This window comes from Gopherus flavomarginatus, chromosome 4 (assembly GCF_025201925.1).
Source record: "Gopherus flavomarginatus isolate rGopFla2 chromosome 4, rGopFla2.mat.asm, whole genome shotgun sequence".
NCBI lineage: Eukaryota > Metazoa > Chordata > Testudines > Testudinidae > Gopherus > Gopherus flavomarginatus.
The window spans coordinates 45,999,682-46,016,517 of NC_066620.1; the positions used below are offsets into that span (position 1 = coordinate 45,999,682).

The window sequence follows — 16,836 nt, forward strand, 5'->3', positions numbered from 1 at the left end:
GGAGCCAGAAGAGGGCAGGCCTGGGGACACCTGGCTGGTATCTTCTACTATGCACCAGACTCCAGCTGCTAGCCCTGCAGGGGGACAAGACTTATTCTTCCCCTGCACCGGCTGCTCCTGGGGCCAGGTCCAACCCAGCTCCAGGAACCTCCCCCGACTGCAGGAAATCCACACATGCACCCTACCCCCTGCTTCTTGCCCCCATTGCTCCCCAGCTGCGGGGGAAGAGGTCACTGTACAGCAAGCTGCTCCCCCATCCGCCCAACCCCCATGCATCTAGACCCTCCACCCACCCTGCCAAGCCCCATCCCACTGAGCTGCACCCAGACTCGCCCCCCTTCACCTGGATCCCCCTGCTGAGTCCCATTTCCCCTGCACCTTGAGCTTCCAACGAGCCTCTGTGCATCCAAACCCCCCTACACACACACCTGGACTTGGACCTTGCACCAAGCCACCCACACCCAAATTGCCCCCCACACAATCCGCTCACCCCACACCTGGATCCTCCCACACTAAGCCCCTCCAAACTTGGAGCCTGCTAGGGTAAGTCTGCTTGCCCCACACTTGGATCAAGTGGCAGGGCTGGGCTTGCATGTGAGACTCTGCCCCTCTTGCTTGCTACTGGCATGAAGGGGCAGGGTCCCAGGGTGTTTCTGGGTCAGCCTTGCCCTTGCGCTGTGTCAGGGTTGGGTGCAGTCTCACTGCCGATTCTGTGTCCCAAAGGGAGCAGGGGACTGCAGAGTGATCCCCCACCTCTGTGCAGCCAGTGGCCTGCGCTTCCTACTGCATGCTGGAACCTCCACTCCCATTGCCCTTCTAATCTATTGTCTGCAACAATTTCAGTTCTAGTCCAGTGACTGTACGGTGATATGCTGAGTACTACTTAACCATGCCATTCACTAAGGCCCCAATCTGGCAAAGTGTTAGTTTTAATGGGGATACTCAGGTGCTGAACTCTAGGCACACATTTAAGTGCTGTGCCAGATCATGGCTTAACTTCACTCCTAAGGATATGCTGCCTTTTAGAATATGTCCGCACAGCAAAGAAAAGCGCCCAGCTGGCCCATGCCAGCCAACTTGGGCTCACGGGGCTTGGGCTGCTGGGCTGTTTCATTGCTGTGTAGACTTCCAGACTGGGGCTAGAGCGTCTACTTTTTGAGCTTCATTTTATAAGACTAGGCAAATTATCAAGCTTAATCAGTTCCCTGGGCAGAGAGGAGGAAAGCTTTAGGAAATAACTTAAAGTAGTGTTTGAAACTTGACTATGTAATGAGTAGTCTGTGCACCAGTTCACCATTACATGACCTAGAAAGTTGATAGTCTCTTTCAAGATTAATGTGTGCTTTGTCAGTATGTTAGGTTTTCTGTCTTCCAAGGAAGATTTAAGAGTGCTGTACTGAAGTCTTGTATATATCAATCTCAGTAACACTATTGGATATTTACTATTATGCTAAAAGGAATCTGAAAGGAACCTGAACCTCAGTGGTCAAATGAGAGAAATGCATTTCGTTTTGTTATCCTTTTGTTCGGTAAAGGAATTCTGCAAATTGGTAAATAAGTCACAGTGGGTCTTCTAATCATCTGTTTGAGTTAGGGCTAATCTGTACTAGAAACACTACGTCTGCACAGTTGCAGCATGTCTGGTCAAGATGCTCTATGACGACAGGGGAGAATTCTCCCTTTGGCATAATAAATCCACCTCCGCAAGAGGTGGTAGCTATATTGGTGGGAGAATCTCTCCCACTGACATAGACGCATAGACTTTAAGGTCAGAAGGGACCATTATGATCATCTAGTCTGACCTCCTGCACAATGCAGACCACAGAATCTCACTCACCCACTCCTGTAACAAACCCCTAACCTATGTCTGAGTTATTGAAGTCCTCTAATAGTGGTTTGAAGACCTCAAGCTGCAGAGAATCCTCCAGCAAATGACCCCTGCCCCATGCTGCAGAGGAAGGTGAAGAACCTCCAGGGCCTCTGCTAATCTGCCCTGGAGGAAAATTCCCTCCAGACCCCAAATACGTCAGTCAGTTAAACCCTGAGCATGTGGGCAAGACTCACCAGCCAGCACCCAGGAAAAAATTCTCTATAGTAACTTAGATCCCAACCCATCTAACATCCCATCACAGACCACTGGGCATACTTACCTGCAGATTAATCAAAGATCAGTTGCTAAATTAATTGCCAAAATTAGGCTATCCCATCATACCATCCCCTCCATAAACTTATCAAGCTTAGTCGTAGTCAGATATGTCTTTTGCCTCCTCCACTCCCCTTGGAAGGTCTGTTCCAGAGCTTCACTCCTCTAATGGTTAGAAACCTTTTTCTAATTTCAACTCTAAACTTCCTAGTGTCCAGTTTATATCCGTTTTGTTCTTGTTTCCACATTGGGACTAAGCTTAAATAATTCCTCTCCCTCCCTGATATTAATCCCTCTGATATATTTGTAAAGAACAATCATATCCCCCCTCAACCTTCTTTTGGTTAGGCTAAACAAGCTGAGGTCTTTGAGTCCCCTTTCATAAGACAGGTGTTCCATTCCTCGGATCATCCTAGTAGCCCGTCTCTGAACCTGTTCCAGTTTGAATTCATCCTTCTTAAACGTGGGAGACCAGAACTGTACACAGTATTCCAGATGAGGTCTCACCAGTGCCTTATATAACGGTACTAACAACTGCTTATCTTTGCTGGAAATACCTCGCCTGATGCATCCTAAAACGGCATTAGCTTTTTTAATGGCCATATCACATTGGCGGCTCATAGTCATCCTGTGATCAACCAATACTCCGAGGTCCTTCTCCTCCTCTATTACTTCCAACTGATGTGTCCCCAATTTATAACTAAAATTCTTGTTATTAATCCCTAAATTCATGACCTTGCACTTTTCACTATTAAATTTCATCCTATTACTATTACTCCAGTTTACAAGGTCTTCCTATATGATATCCCAGTCCTTCTCTGTGTTAGCAATACCTCCCAGCTTTGTGTCATCCGCAAATTTTATTAGCACATTCCCACTTTTTGTGCCAAGGTCCGTAATAAAAAGATTAAATAAGATTGTTCCCAAAACTGATCCCTGGGGAACTCCACTAGTAACCTCCTTCCAGCCTGACAGTTGACCTTTCAGTATGACCCGTTGTAGTCTCCCCTTTAACCAGTTCCTTATCCACCTTTCAATTTTCATATTGATCCCCATCTTTTCCAATTTAACTAATAATTCCCCATGTGGAATTGTCAAATGCCTTACTGAAATCGAGGTAAGTTAGATCCACTGCATTTCCTTTGTCTGAAAAATCTGTTACCTTCTCAAAGAAGGAGATCAGGTTGGTTTGGCATGATCTACCTTTTGTAAAACCATGTTGTATTTTTTTCCAATTACCATTGACCTCAATGTCCTTAACTACTTTCTCCTTCAAAATTTTTTCCAAGACCTTTCATACTACAGATGTCAAACTAACTGGCCTGTAGTTACTTGGATCACTTTTTTCCCCTTTCTTAAAAATAGGAACTATGTTAGCAATTCTCCAGTCGTACGGTACAACCTCTGAGTTTGCTGATTCATTAAAAATTCTTGCTAATGGGCTTGCAATTTCATGTGCCAGTTGCTTTAATATTCTTGGATGAAGATTATCTGGGCCCTCCGATTTTGTCCCATTAAGCTGTTCGAGTTTGGCTTCTACTTCAGATGTGGTAATAGCTACCTCCATATCCTCATTCCCATTTGTCATCCTTCCATTATCCCTAAGCTCCTCATTAGCCTTATTAAAGACTGAGGCAAAGTATTTATTTAGATATTGGGCCATGCCTAGATTATCCTTAACCTCCACTCCATCCTCAGTGTTTAGTGGTCCTACTTCTTCTTTCTTTTTCTTATTTTTTTATATGGCTATAGAACCTTTTACTGTTGGTTTTAATGCCCTTTGCAAGGTCCAGCTCTACATGGCTTTTAGCCTTTCTCACTTCATCCCTACATATTCTGACCTCAATAAGGTAGCTTTCCTTGCTAATCCCTCCCATTTTCCACTCCTTGTAGGCTTTCTGCTTTTTCTTAATCACCTCTCTGAGATGCTTGCTCATGTAGCTTGGTCTACAACTCCTGCCTATGATTTTTTTTTCCCCCTTTCTTGGGATGCAGGCTTCTGATAAGTATCAGAGGGGTAGCCGTGCTAGTCTGGATCTGTAAAAGCTCAAAGAATCCTGTGGCACCTTATAGACTAACAGACATTTTGGAGCATGAGCTTTCGTGGGTGAATTCACCCACGAAAGCTCATGCTCCAAAACGTCTGTTAGTCTATAAGGTGCCACAGGATTCTTTGAGGCTTCTGATAGTTTCTGCAACTTTGACTTGAAGTAATTCCAGGCCTCCTCCGCCTTTTAGATCCACAAGTTCTTCAGTCCGATCCACTTCCATAGCACTGTCCACACTGGCGCTTAAGTAGGTGTAACTTACGTTGCTCAGGAGGGTGGCGTATTCACACTGCTGAGCAATGTAATTTATGCTGAAGTAAGTGGTAGTGTGGACCTGGCCTTAGTGAAGCTCTCCTGTTATGCCCTGTCTATTATGACAGGCAAAAGACTGAGTACTGGAGGGAGCATACTTTGAAAAGGTGTAGCTAGATATCACTCTTTCTCATCTTCTGCCATTGTCAGTGCACACAGCAAATGGTTGTCTCTCTTGCCCAGACTTACCGTCTTTAGAAACACTACTGCTCCCTCCTGCACACTGTGACTCCCTGCAGCCAGATCTCTCTCGTCTCCTCCTCCTTCTCCCCCCCTCGCCCACCTGCAGATCTCTGTGGGGAGTAGAAGCTTACTAGTACATATGTGCAGAACCAGCCATAATTTTATTTGACCCTTAATAGCTAAAACTGAAGCTTCAACTTAGCTTGAACTGTAGTTAAACTACTGATTGGCACAGACTTTTCTCTTGTACATTCACTGCAGCGAACAAGACACTGCATATTAGAAGCACTTATTCAAAAAGAAAAGTAGAAAGAGCAAAGTTATATCATTTTTTATCAAGTTACTAAGAGCATATATTTCAGATTTTCTAATTTGAATCTCTCCTTCTGTATCCTTTACTTCACCTTTCTGAAATAAGACATTACATCTGGCATATAATTTTCTGCTATTGGGGAAGAAAATGCATGTCCTTTAAGTATTATAGTGGAGTCTGAATGGGTAAAGTCATCAGCAGTTTTCCACATTACATAAGTCAAATCTTATTTTGCTCATGACATGAAAGGTTCCCTAGCAGAAAGCAAAAATCATATAACTGCCTCCAGTTTATGGATTACTGCAGAGTAATTTTTATCCCAGGCTATAAAATGCAAGCAAGTCTGCCTCTGGAGCCTGAAAGGTACAAAACTCTTGGACCCTTTGGGTATCAAAAATATCATTTTTAGTACAGTAGCTAAAAGCAAAGCTTCAGAGTGCAGGAGAACATGAGGATTTTCCCCTTGAGAACAGGAAAGAGGAGAAACTTCAGGGTTACCATTAATATATTAAAAGGAGAAAGACTCAGATATCTTTGTTTTGAAGAAAATGGAAACTGAATTGAGGGAGAATTGGTAAATTTCAATATGTCACTTTGAGATGACCTGATTCAGGTATTTAAAATACATGTATTTTGTTTATTTGATCGACCATTCCTTGATAACTGACATCAAAGATACAGATGGAATTTTTCAGTGCTAGTATATTGTGTTGGGAGAGAGAAGCACACAGAGCCAGCCTTAATGTGTTTGAATGGGCAAGTAAATTTTTTCCACAAAATCGGGTATAACTAACTTTTTTATGCCAAAAGCAGTTTTAGGATTTTGGGGAGGATGAGAAATAAGTTGAGGCTCTCCCAATTCAAACTGACTGATATAAAAATGAAAGAAAGGGAGAAGAGTTGACCTATTTGTCAAAGTTAGACTCAGGACTCACAGTTTGTCAGACAACTCTGTTTTATTAGCACAGCGCTCTGCTAATAACATCCAGATAATGTGAGTACCATGCAAGACACAAACTATCTTATTTATACAGATAAAAGGGCGAGCACTTAGCAAGATAACAAAGGAAGCAGAATCTGATAAGTTTACCTGGGCTAGGCATGCATATCTTATTTCCTTACTTAACTGTTACCGATCTTCTATTAATGTTTCGCCATTAGCACCCTTGTTTATGCCTGATGTTTCTTTTCCTGGCACCTGTATTTCAACATTTCTTATTTCTGCTTAAAAGTACATACAACATTTATTTAATCCATTCTTATTTTTACAATATAATTCATTCTACTTTCACAATCCCTCCTTTTGGTCAAGCTCACGCCATGACCAACATTTTACTGGGTTCCACGTATTAACTGTTCTTTATCTCTTTGTTTATCAGCAATGTTCAAAATCATCATATTAGCACTCTGTTTTGGGGCAGTCACCTGGGTGGCATGCCTTACACGATTTTGGATACAACAGGAGACTAACTGAAAACATACAAAAATTATTAGGATTCTAAACAGGATAGTCAGGGCTCCCTGAAACAACCAGTTTCCTATGCTAGAGAAATTGAACAGGTTACTTAGCCACTTCCATAAAGAACACGGCTCTTCATGGGGAAGATATGCGATTTGTTCTAAGCGGCTAGAGCGATCTGTTACCTCATTGGTATTGTCAGGTATAAACACACAACATTGTTTTCCAATGAGAGCACAGGTCCCTCCTTTGGCCGCCAGAAATATGTCCAATGCCTGTCGGTTTTGGAGGGCCACCTGTCGGATCGCCCCTGGTTCTTTGGCCAGGGCTCTTAAACTTTCTCCAGTTTTATTTGCCATTATTTTAACTACTACTTGTAACCTCAGGAGCCTTTTTGCCTGGTGTATTAGTCCCCCAAGTGGGATAAAGGAACTGCCAATAGCCTCTTCCCAGGTGTCATTACTGTTCCATATTGTGTTAAACAGACAAGCTCCTCCAGTGAGGTCTGGGGAATTGAGTGGGATAGCCAGGACAGGAACACCAGTTTGAGAGTGGGCTGGGATGTGGCTGCAGACCCAGCATTTAGAAATAATAAGGGTCTGAGCTATCCACACTTGCTGCTGGATAAAAGAATTGTCATTGTGGACTCCCCAGACCTTAGGACACCAGCAGCGGAGGAACAGGTGCCACCGGAGGCGCATGTTGGAGGCAGGGCCCTTCTGGCTCTGACAACCTCAACTGAGGAAACTGCAGTCATGGTTTTATGTCCACGAGGCAGCAGGCGCTAGGCTTGCTACTGCTGCTTCTTGGGCCTTGCTTTAGGTTGTCATCTGCTTCTGGCAACCCTTGTGAGAACGTAGATTGTAAGGTATTGCAGGCTGTTCCTCTGTGTCTTCTTCTGGAGTCACAATTGACTCTGCGTGGTCCTGAGGTGGTGATTGGTTCGCTGGGGGTGGTGCATTCTTACACTGCGAAGCATGTATCCACTCTGAGATGCCAGACAGTTTAACAGCCGTCTGGGTAGTAAGCAGTGCCTGATGATTCTTTGATGTTCTTTAAGTCTCTTTACTACTTCTTCCTTGACTCTGGCTATAACAATGGCCTTCACACCTTATCTTTTCCTGATGCATACATTCCTCATTCACACAAACAGATTGAGAATACAAACAGTAGTATTTTATATCGAGCAAAAAAAAAGCATTGCAAATTAAACCTTGCTAAGTTTTACAATTAATAACCAAGACAATTTACATTGAGACCCAGGCCTTCAATGTTTCTCTAATTTACTTAACATACACAATAGAGAATCCTGTCTCTTACTACCTAAATCTTAAAACAAAGAGTTAGAGAGGGCCCAATTTGTAATGCATATGGGAAAACAGAATCCTGTAGTCCCAGAGGGTCATTTCTTTCTGCTATTTAAAAAGGGTGGCTAGCAGGATGAAATCGAATTATACTTTAATTCTTATGGGACATTATAAAATCCTGCTCCTACATATCCCCCTTTTGACACTAAGATTATTAATTGCCAGTGTCACTTTTTATTTAGTCCACGTAATAGAAAATACTGGGAGGTGATTTGGGCCTGTGGCTTTAGCTTTGCATACATTTGTTTTATCCACCAGCACATTTTAAACATTTCAATTAAACACATACAATTTAAAACCAGAAACAATTAGGGGTAGTAATATTAGTATGCCAGTAGTTGTGGGAGACCCTACAGAAAATATGTTATACATATGATAAGCTGTTGTGTTTTTCTGCAGTGGCAATTCTTAACTTGTCCCCATTTGCATGTATAATATGAATGGTTCTGTTTCCCACATTGGTGTGGGGTTTTTTTTTTTTGTTTTTTTAGGAACTATGTTACCTTTTTACCTTTTAACAGATGATTGATAACTTTTTGCCATTCAGTGCTAAGACTGATAGAGAACTCAGCTGAATCGGTGCTTACAGTCAAAGCCATCAGCAGAGCTCAGAGACTCTGTCTTCCACCAGAGTTTTGATTTCTTTCCACTTTCAACTCCTGCTTAAAAAACACACAGAGATCTGAAAAAGAACACACAGTCTATTGCAGCTTTTGGAGCCCTAATAGGATTTTAATTCAGTAGCATGTTTCATTTGCATTTATTTTACCCCTTTCTACAATATACACTGCACATGTCCTAGGGAAAATGTACATTCCTTCTGTACTACAACTTTTTTTTAAACATTAACCATATCAATTTTTACATAAGGTGTAACTGTTTCTTTTGTTCTTAAATGTTTTCATGTACCCTAATCTAAGTGACAGTCTGATTACACAGAGCCATTTTAAGGCTCAGTGTTTTTAACATTGCTTCTTTTTGTTTTGTGCACCTCACCTCTGCTGTTGCTTCAGAGGGTCACTGTTAATTTCTTATTCTTTCACTACAGCTCTTATCTGCTATTGTTACAAAAAAACCCAACCAACCAAACAAAAAGAATCTCTCCCTATTCTCCTGATTTTGACTGCCCTATTGCAGCCATGACTTGGTCTTTATTTAAAAACATTTTAAATTTTGTAAAGAATCAAGTTACCCCTTAAGGGTTAAATGCTAAATCCCAAAGCCAAACAACACTAATTACCTGTGTCTTGCAAAAAGGTCTGTCAGTTTTGCAACTTTGAATTAAAGAGTCAAATGAATTTTTAGTGGCATTAAAAACAAAAACAAAACCAATTTATCTCACACCTAGAAAACAGGAGTTTTACAAACCAAATGTGCTGGTATAAATTCTTAGAACTTTACATATTTCCACAGACAAATTCCTGGTCTCTGGGTCTCCTGGTCCCATGGCCCAGCTGAAGGGAATCGGTTGCAAGGACTGCTGCTGCCTAGTTATGTCACAAGCATTTCAAACTTCTCAAAAATGTATGGAGTCCTCAGGCAAACAAACAACCATTTCCAGACAGCGTCTGGGGCTCTTTCAAGTTGTGCACCATCACTTGTTTATCTCCCAAAATGACACCTTTATCACTTCAGATTTCACCATTTTAAGTATTGTTCCAGGGGTTCATGCTGCACTTACTGCTTTTCTTACTCCTGACACTATGCCCTTAGGGCTTCCAACCTGTTTTTCAGTTTATCTGTTGCTTGCCTGCTTGTCTGGGCCCGATCCTGCTTTTTTCCAATGAACTGTTTGTGAGTGCTATTGTGGTCACTTCACAATTTTGAAAGAAATGTTCAAGGAGAGGGACCAGGAAGGGTGGGGGCTAGTTGAGGAGCGCCCCCCCCCCCTTGCTGAATTGGTAGTGGAACACTAAAGAATCAGTTTCTGAGGCAGACAACAGAGGGGAACAGAACAAGGGGCTTTTTGTCCTTTTTACAATGAGATGGGAGTATGAAGGGAGTTTGGATCGATCCGGGGTGGGTTTTTTTTTGAGAACTGGGTAAAGGGGAACGCTTGGTCTGGTGGTGGGAGAGGAGGCTTTTAATAAAGCTTTTAACTTATTATTTGAATATTTGAGAGAGACGAGTTTTGATTTTGTCCACCTACGATTTGCCTCTTCCCACCACTGCATGAAACAATTAACCTCTCCTTTACCCAATTTAGATTTAGGTTGGCCAAGTTTGTCCTTCAAGACGTCCACTCGGCCTTTGTTCCAAGATTTTAACAGTGGCCACTGAGTTTTGGGATCCCCCTGAGTTAGCCTAGACCATTTTTCCAGAAATTTACAGGAGTCTAGACCCTTTTTACAGGAGTCATGGACCCATCCTAAAATACATAAAATGAGCCGGCGTTCGTTTAGGGAACTGTGCCGACTTAGACGTCTGGTTACCCATACAGGAGGACTTTACACACCAATCACACAAGAAGGAAATTCGGATTCGTCAGAGCGATCCCTGGTGCAACACACAAAAGGAGCCCACAGGCTACTGCCTCAATCGCCCTTGCTTTCACACCAAGGATTTTACCCAAAGTGCGGTGTGGCTGCGATTGTGCAGATTCCACTCACTCAGACCGCGGGGACAGGAACCCCTTGGTCAGCCTATCCCTAGACGGAGATGGCACCCAGACTCAAACACTCCACAGGAGGACGGATAGACACAGAGACAGGACAGTCCTCAATCGGACAAAACACAGAAATAATTACCTGACCAGATTCCTGATGTCAGATTCCGGGATCCCTACCAGAACAGAGTAGGAACCAACAGGTTCAATGGCATAGACTTCACTGTGGTCGTGCGCCTTTCCGTTCTGATGGAGGACCGCTCGGACCAAATGCCCAGGTGCCGGCTGCCACGGTCGTCCTACAAAAGCGGTCAGGAATCACACAGCCCCAGTGAAGACGGTTGCCATCTTGATGGAACCTCCAAATTGTCAAAGTTAGACTCAGGACTTACAGTTTGTCAGACCACTCTGTTTTATTAGCACAGCACTCTGCTAATAACATCTAGATAATGTGAGTACCATGCAAGACACAAACTATCTTGTTTATACAGATAAAAGGGGAGCACTTAACAAGATAACAAAGGAAGCAGAATCTGATAAGTTTACCTGGGCTAGGCATGCATATCTTATTTCCTTACTTAACTGTTACCGATCTTCTATTAAAGTTTTGCCATTAGCACCCTTGTTTATGCCTGATGTTTCTTTTCCTGGCACCTGTATTTCAACATTTCTTATTTCTGCTTAAAGGTACATACAACATTTCTTTAATCCATTCTTATTTTTACAATATAATTCATTGTACTTTCACATATTCATAGACCCCCACTGCAGGAGAATTGGGTCTCAGCTGCTTTTCCTGAGAGCTATTTTGCCAACACTTTTTTTTTTATTTTTTTTTTTTTTAGGGCAGTTGTTCCAAATAAGCCCAGTGAATATCTGCCAATTTGTCCTATATTCAGAGGGCTGTTCCCCCATTTCATAAATAGCTAAATGATAGGCTATTAGCCTATTCCCCTTAGGGCACAAAGGAAGTGTCAGAGCCAGGATTAGAATTCTAGTGTCCTGGCTCTGCCTTGTGCTGAGTCAGTAGACTCATGCTGTTGAACTCTGCTGTTCCTTTCAGTCAGATACCACATGGGTTCATGGGTTCTTGGGAAAAGCGCTGGCTTTAGCATGCAGCTAGCTGCAGGAAGACGACTTGTAACCATCAGTTAAAGGTCACAGAGTATTGTTCTCTCCCCCTTCAAAATATGAAATGATCTATTTCACACATCAGAGACCAGCCCTGTGTGGCTGTAGAGAGGGCCCTATCAATTACCAGGATCTTTAGAAAAATCAGTGACAAACCCTAACCCTAGTGAATAATTTCCTTGCAAAGATAGCCTTAAAAGAATAAGAGTCAGTGTGTCTTCTGGGAATTTTTTTGGTTGGTTTGTTTGTTTATTCTAAATGGAAGCTACAGTCTACCTTCTAATGGAGAGGTCCTTAAAATTAAAGTGAGCCCTTAGCTATAGGCCCGAAAAGCCATATTTGTATACATACTTCACAAATAGCTGTGCTTGACTGATCCTTCACAGGTGTATTATTTACTTTTGCCTTTCAGGTGTACGCAAATATGGTAAAGATTTTCAAGCTATTGCAGATGTAATTGGCAACAAGACTGTTGGCCAAGTGAAGAACTTCTTTGTAAACTACAGGCGTCGGTTTAACTTAGAGGAGGTGTTGCAGGAATGGGAAGCTGAACAAGGAACCCTGGCTTCTAATGGTGATGCTTCTACTTTAGGGGAGGACACAAAAAATACTTCTAATGTGCCATCAGGAAAGAGCACTGATGAAGAAGATGAGGTGTGTTTTGTGTATCACTTATTAGTAAGCATGAGTTGAGGAATAGCACTTAATTCAGTGAAATATAATGTAAGGTTAATCTGATTGTGATACACTAGTGTACTTAAAGGCCTGATTTTGATTTCATAAGCTTCATTGGGAACAGGATTGGGCCTCTAATAGTGAATTTCTTATGACTGTATTTAATGTGTTTAAAAAAAAAAAAGGTTGTTTCATCAATATTCTATTTTTAGTTCCACTATTCAGCAGTTTAGAAATTAAAATGCTCAGTAACCTTTTTTTGTTTTTTCAATGTCAAAAAAAGCTTGTGCTTTCTATATAGTGGACACCGGCAACCCAAACTGCATTTTGTTCTGGACAGGATGGCTCTCTTTACATAACGTTTTGTCTTTGTGTAGGGACAAGCCACGCAGATCACTCAGTGTTTAGGCCCTTCGCCTCCTGCACAGGCATCTGCTCCAGCAACCCCGGTAGCAACTTTGAACCAGCCTCCTCCGTTACTTCGTCCAACGCTTCCAGCTGCTCCTGCTCTCCATCGTCAGCCTCCGCCACTTCAGCAACAGGCTCGATTTATTCAGCCAAGACCAACCCTAAACCAGCCCCCCCCACCACTCATCCGCCCAGCTAATTCTATGCCTCCTCGTCTAAATCCAAGGCCGGTATTATCCACAGTCAGTGGCCAACAGCCACCCTCACTTATTGGAATTCAGACAGAATCACAGTCCACTCTGCACTAAAGAAGTGAAATAGGTCAGAACTATCGTAACTCCTTCGATTAAAATTTTATCAATGTCCACTTTTCTCAAATAATGAAGGGGAGAAAAGAGCAAGCCTTCCAAGGGATTGTGAAGCAGTTTTACACAGAGAAGCAAGCTAATAATCTTAGCAGTGGAACCACGTGAACGACTATCTATATAAAAGAATCTTCTGTGCAGAAGACTTGTACAGCAAAACAATGCCTACAGTTCAGCCCTTATCCATATGAATAACTGTCGAAGGAAGCTAATCTCTTAAGCAAATAAATGTTCTGTGCACCAAGATTTTGTTTAATTGATTTTTTTACTCTATTTATTTTATTAAAGTTCTTTATATTGAAACATCTTAGTACAGGAATGCACAGTCTGGCAGATTTAGGAACTGTGACAACTCCTTAACTGACAGTAGAAATTAAAGGGGGGGGGTATTTTTTTTGTTTTCCTATGTTAGGAGTGCAAGAATTAATAGTTTGCAGTTCAGATATACAATAGAAGTATTTCATGCACTTTTAAACTATAGACTTTTTTATAGCTTTCTCAAAACAGACTTTACTTTCTTTTTAAAAAGATACTTTCTCATTAAATACTCCTTTTGAAAGAGTAATCCGAAGATCTGCTCAGCTATTGTACCAAACATGTTAAATCTAGCAGTGTGTGTTCAAATCATATAAACCCTCTGATACTAGGCATGATTTCCTAGTGCAAAATTCTAGGAAGTGGATATGCCAGCAACTTCCAGGTCCAAGGAGATGATGAAAAATACCATTAATGACCATTGTTGTAATGTGACTACTCCGCTTATTACACTTACAGTTGAAGTACAGTGGTTTTTAATCCCTTTGTAAATGGTCATATCTAGAGTTACTCTGTATTATTGCTCATTACCTAAAGCTTTAACTAAAATACTGGTCATGCCAATTAGCAGGGAATGTGTCCTCAAATGTTGTGACGGTAGGACTACGTGAAACAACCTTATTTCAGAGAAGGCTAAATGGTTATCTGAGCTTTCCCTTCCCCCATCTGGGTTTGGTTTCTTTTAATTTTATTAAATCAAATACAAAACAATTAAATAGTAACGCAGGTCTGCATTTGGTGTTTATTGATCCTTCTAAAAATTTTTGGTTAGGCGTTGGGGGACTTCACTGGAGAAACTAAATTATCCCAATTATCTGAAATTATAATTTGCGTCTTTAGTGACAGAAAGGTAAAATGTGAAGTTGTAAGTTTGTCAGCTCTCCTAAAAAACCTAGGCCAGAAACTTGGGTAAGGAAGTGTTTAAAGTTACTATTTGTTTGGGAGCCAGTGTGGACTGGGTCAAGCTATGGAAAAGTGTTTGCTTTTAAACACTGTGTCCTGCACCCATATTGACCACCACTCTGTTCTAGAAGCTCTTTTAGCTGGAACAGTGTTTAAATATTTTAAGTATAATTCCATAACTCTCTGTTCTTGGCTTAACACAGACTGGGCCTTAAAAATAAACTGGATCTTCAGTTTGAAATTGGAATTTACAATCCTCAGTCTCCTACAGATTCAGTGGTTCAACTGTCCTGATGTTTTACGGTTTAACAGTTTTGCTGAAATCTTGTATCTGTGCAAAGGGAAGTTCTTGTAGAAGCCTTTTATCTACTACGTTTGTAAGTTAAATATTAAAATCGGACATCTAGCCTTAATTGTGGTTATGGTGTCAACTCTACATTAAAAACACTTTCCAGAAATGGTAAACTTAGGAGACTCTGTTTTTTGAAACATCTGTCTCTGCTAATGTTCTTAGCTCTGAGTACAAAAGTCCCTTTTGAGGGTTTTCTTTCACACCAAAATTAGATTCCCAGCCACCACACTGATATTAGATAGTGGTTGTTCCAGAAAGAAAAGCAGCATTGTAAAACAAACTATGAAGAGTTCTTTGTGATCGTTGGAACTTTTTGTTTGGGGGGTCAAAAGGGCTCCTCAAACAACTACATGAAGTCTGGCTGACCTTCAGACTTTTAGGCTGACAAGAACCCTGTCTTGTGCATTTTGACATAACTGTTTAAATAAATATCTAATTTTAATTGTTACCTAAGTAGAATGCATCTTTCAGTATTTTTTTTAAGTATTGATATCAAAGTCTCCCTGGTGTGTGTACTGTACCTTTGCTAATTTTTGTCTTGTCTATAGTCAATAGAATTTCAGTATGCAAAATGTTGAGTGTTGCAGTACAGTTGGACACCACTGACTGCTATCAACTGTTCAGTACATTGTAATTCAATTTAATCCTGTTTAAATATTCTGTACCTAGGCAAAGGTGCTGTATTTGAGGGGCAAGCGTGTAGTGTACTTTAGTTTACGTACACTGTGGCACACAGTAGGGAAACTAGCAGTTGATGTACTAAACAAATATGTACATAGCAATGTCCTTTTTATTGTGTGCTTTGCAGAATATGTGCATACAGTTTGCACGTCTCGTTTTGGGGTGGGGGGTTGTTTTTTAAACAGTGTTTTTGCCTGGCAGAGTGATATGCTTGCTGCTTAATCAAAGGATTAAAGTTTTAAAGGAATCTGTGTCTTCTATTTTTATGTACCTTGTAATGGTCTGAAATTTTAGGGCCCTTATACTGTGATTATCTTCTGAATTCACTTATATTTTTTTAATAATTAGAAATAAAATTATACAATGGTGTTAATTTCAGTGGAGATTTTGTTTTTGCTATACCACTAATCTCCTGGTTTTGTCTTTTTATAACTACTTTAAGAAATGAACTCAGCTAATTTTCAGGTGGTCTTAATTTTGTCACGTTTAAGAAATATAAAATGATTGCACACTTTTATTAAGTTTGACAGAGAAAGTGAATTGTACATTGTTCAGAAACAATAACTTTACAGCTCTTTTGTACTGTTTATTTTCAGTTAATAAAGAAATGTAAACAGCAACTATTCAAAATGAATGGCAAAATTAAAAGTGCAAGGTATGATCTGGACAAAGTGTTTCTAGGTTCAAGAATCTGATTCATAGAAATGGAATATCGAGGCACACAAAGTTCCAGTCTTAGTTGTTCAGCTTTAAATAACATTATGAATTGGAACATTACCTTTTGGTACCATAAAGGAAGTGTATGTAGCACTTATAAGACAGTCCCCACTTGGAAGAACTTACAGTCCATATAAAGTAAAACATGGAGCAACTGTTAAGTTTTGGGGGAGGCTAGATGGACATAGTGACATTGCAACTGTAAGGGCTGGTCCACACTACGGGGGGGAAATCGATCTTAGATACGCAACTTCAGCTACGTGAATAATGTAGCTGAAGTCGAATATCTAAGATCGGATTACTCACCCGTCCACACCGCGCGGGAATTCCCGCGGCTCTCCCTGTCGATTCCGGAACTCCGTTGGGGTTGATGGAGTTCCGGAATCGATATAAGCGCGCTCGGGGATCGATATATCGCGTCTAAATTAGACGCGATATATCGATCCCCGAGCAATCGATTTTAACCCGCCGATACGGCGGGTAGTCTGGACGTGGCCTAAGAGGGATTCTTGGAAAAGTGTGGCTGGTGTATCTTGCCTGCAAAGGAGAGGAAGCAGCTTGAAAGAAGGTGTGAAGCTCAGAGCAAGGAATGAAGGGAGTAATAAGAGGAATAGCTTGTGCTTGCAATAAGGAAGAGACTGTAGGAAAGGCAAGGATCTTCAAAATGTGTTAAACTGGAAAGCCAGTGAAGGGATTTGAAGGATTGCTCTGGAGTCTTTGTAAAAAATTAATAAAGGTCAAATAGCCCTTTAAAAGAAATCACGAGTGTGCAAAACAAGCATTTTATTATTTTAATGTACAAATTGGGTAACTTTAGTAAATGTAGTTAGATTACAAATTTTGCAGAGTCATACTGAGA

General features: G+C 41.1%; 2 protein-coding genes across 7 annotated transcripts in view; one reads left to right on the plus strand and one right to left on the minus strand.

Moving 5' to 3' along the window:
• The window catches only part of RCOR3 (REST corepressor 3), a 44,713-nt gene extending 29,206 nt beyond the window's left edge, over positions 1-15,507 (plus strand). For 4 of the 6 annotated variants that reach the window (XM_050951859.1, XM_050951860.1, XM_050951862.1 and 1 more), the window contains 2 exons: positions 11,974-12,215; positions 12,614-15,507. In XM_050951859.1, coding sequence (XP_050807816.1) covers positions 11,974-12,215; positions 12,614-12,952 — 581 coding nt within the window. In that variant the 3' untranslated portion in view covers positions 12,953-15,507. Of the gene's footprint in view, positions 1-11,973; positions 12,216-12,613 lie in introns of those variants that run through there. The other 2 variants (XR_007774154.1, XM_050951863.1) reach the window with 2 other exon arrangements.
• LPGAT1 (lysophosphatidylglycerol acyltransferase 1) overlaps positions 1-16,836 on the minus strand; it is a 947,911-nt gene that overhangs the window by 418,767 nt on the left and 512,308 nt on the right. The gene's annotated exons all lie outside the window — the stretch shown is intronic.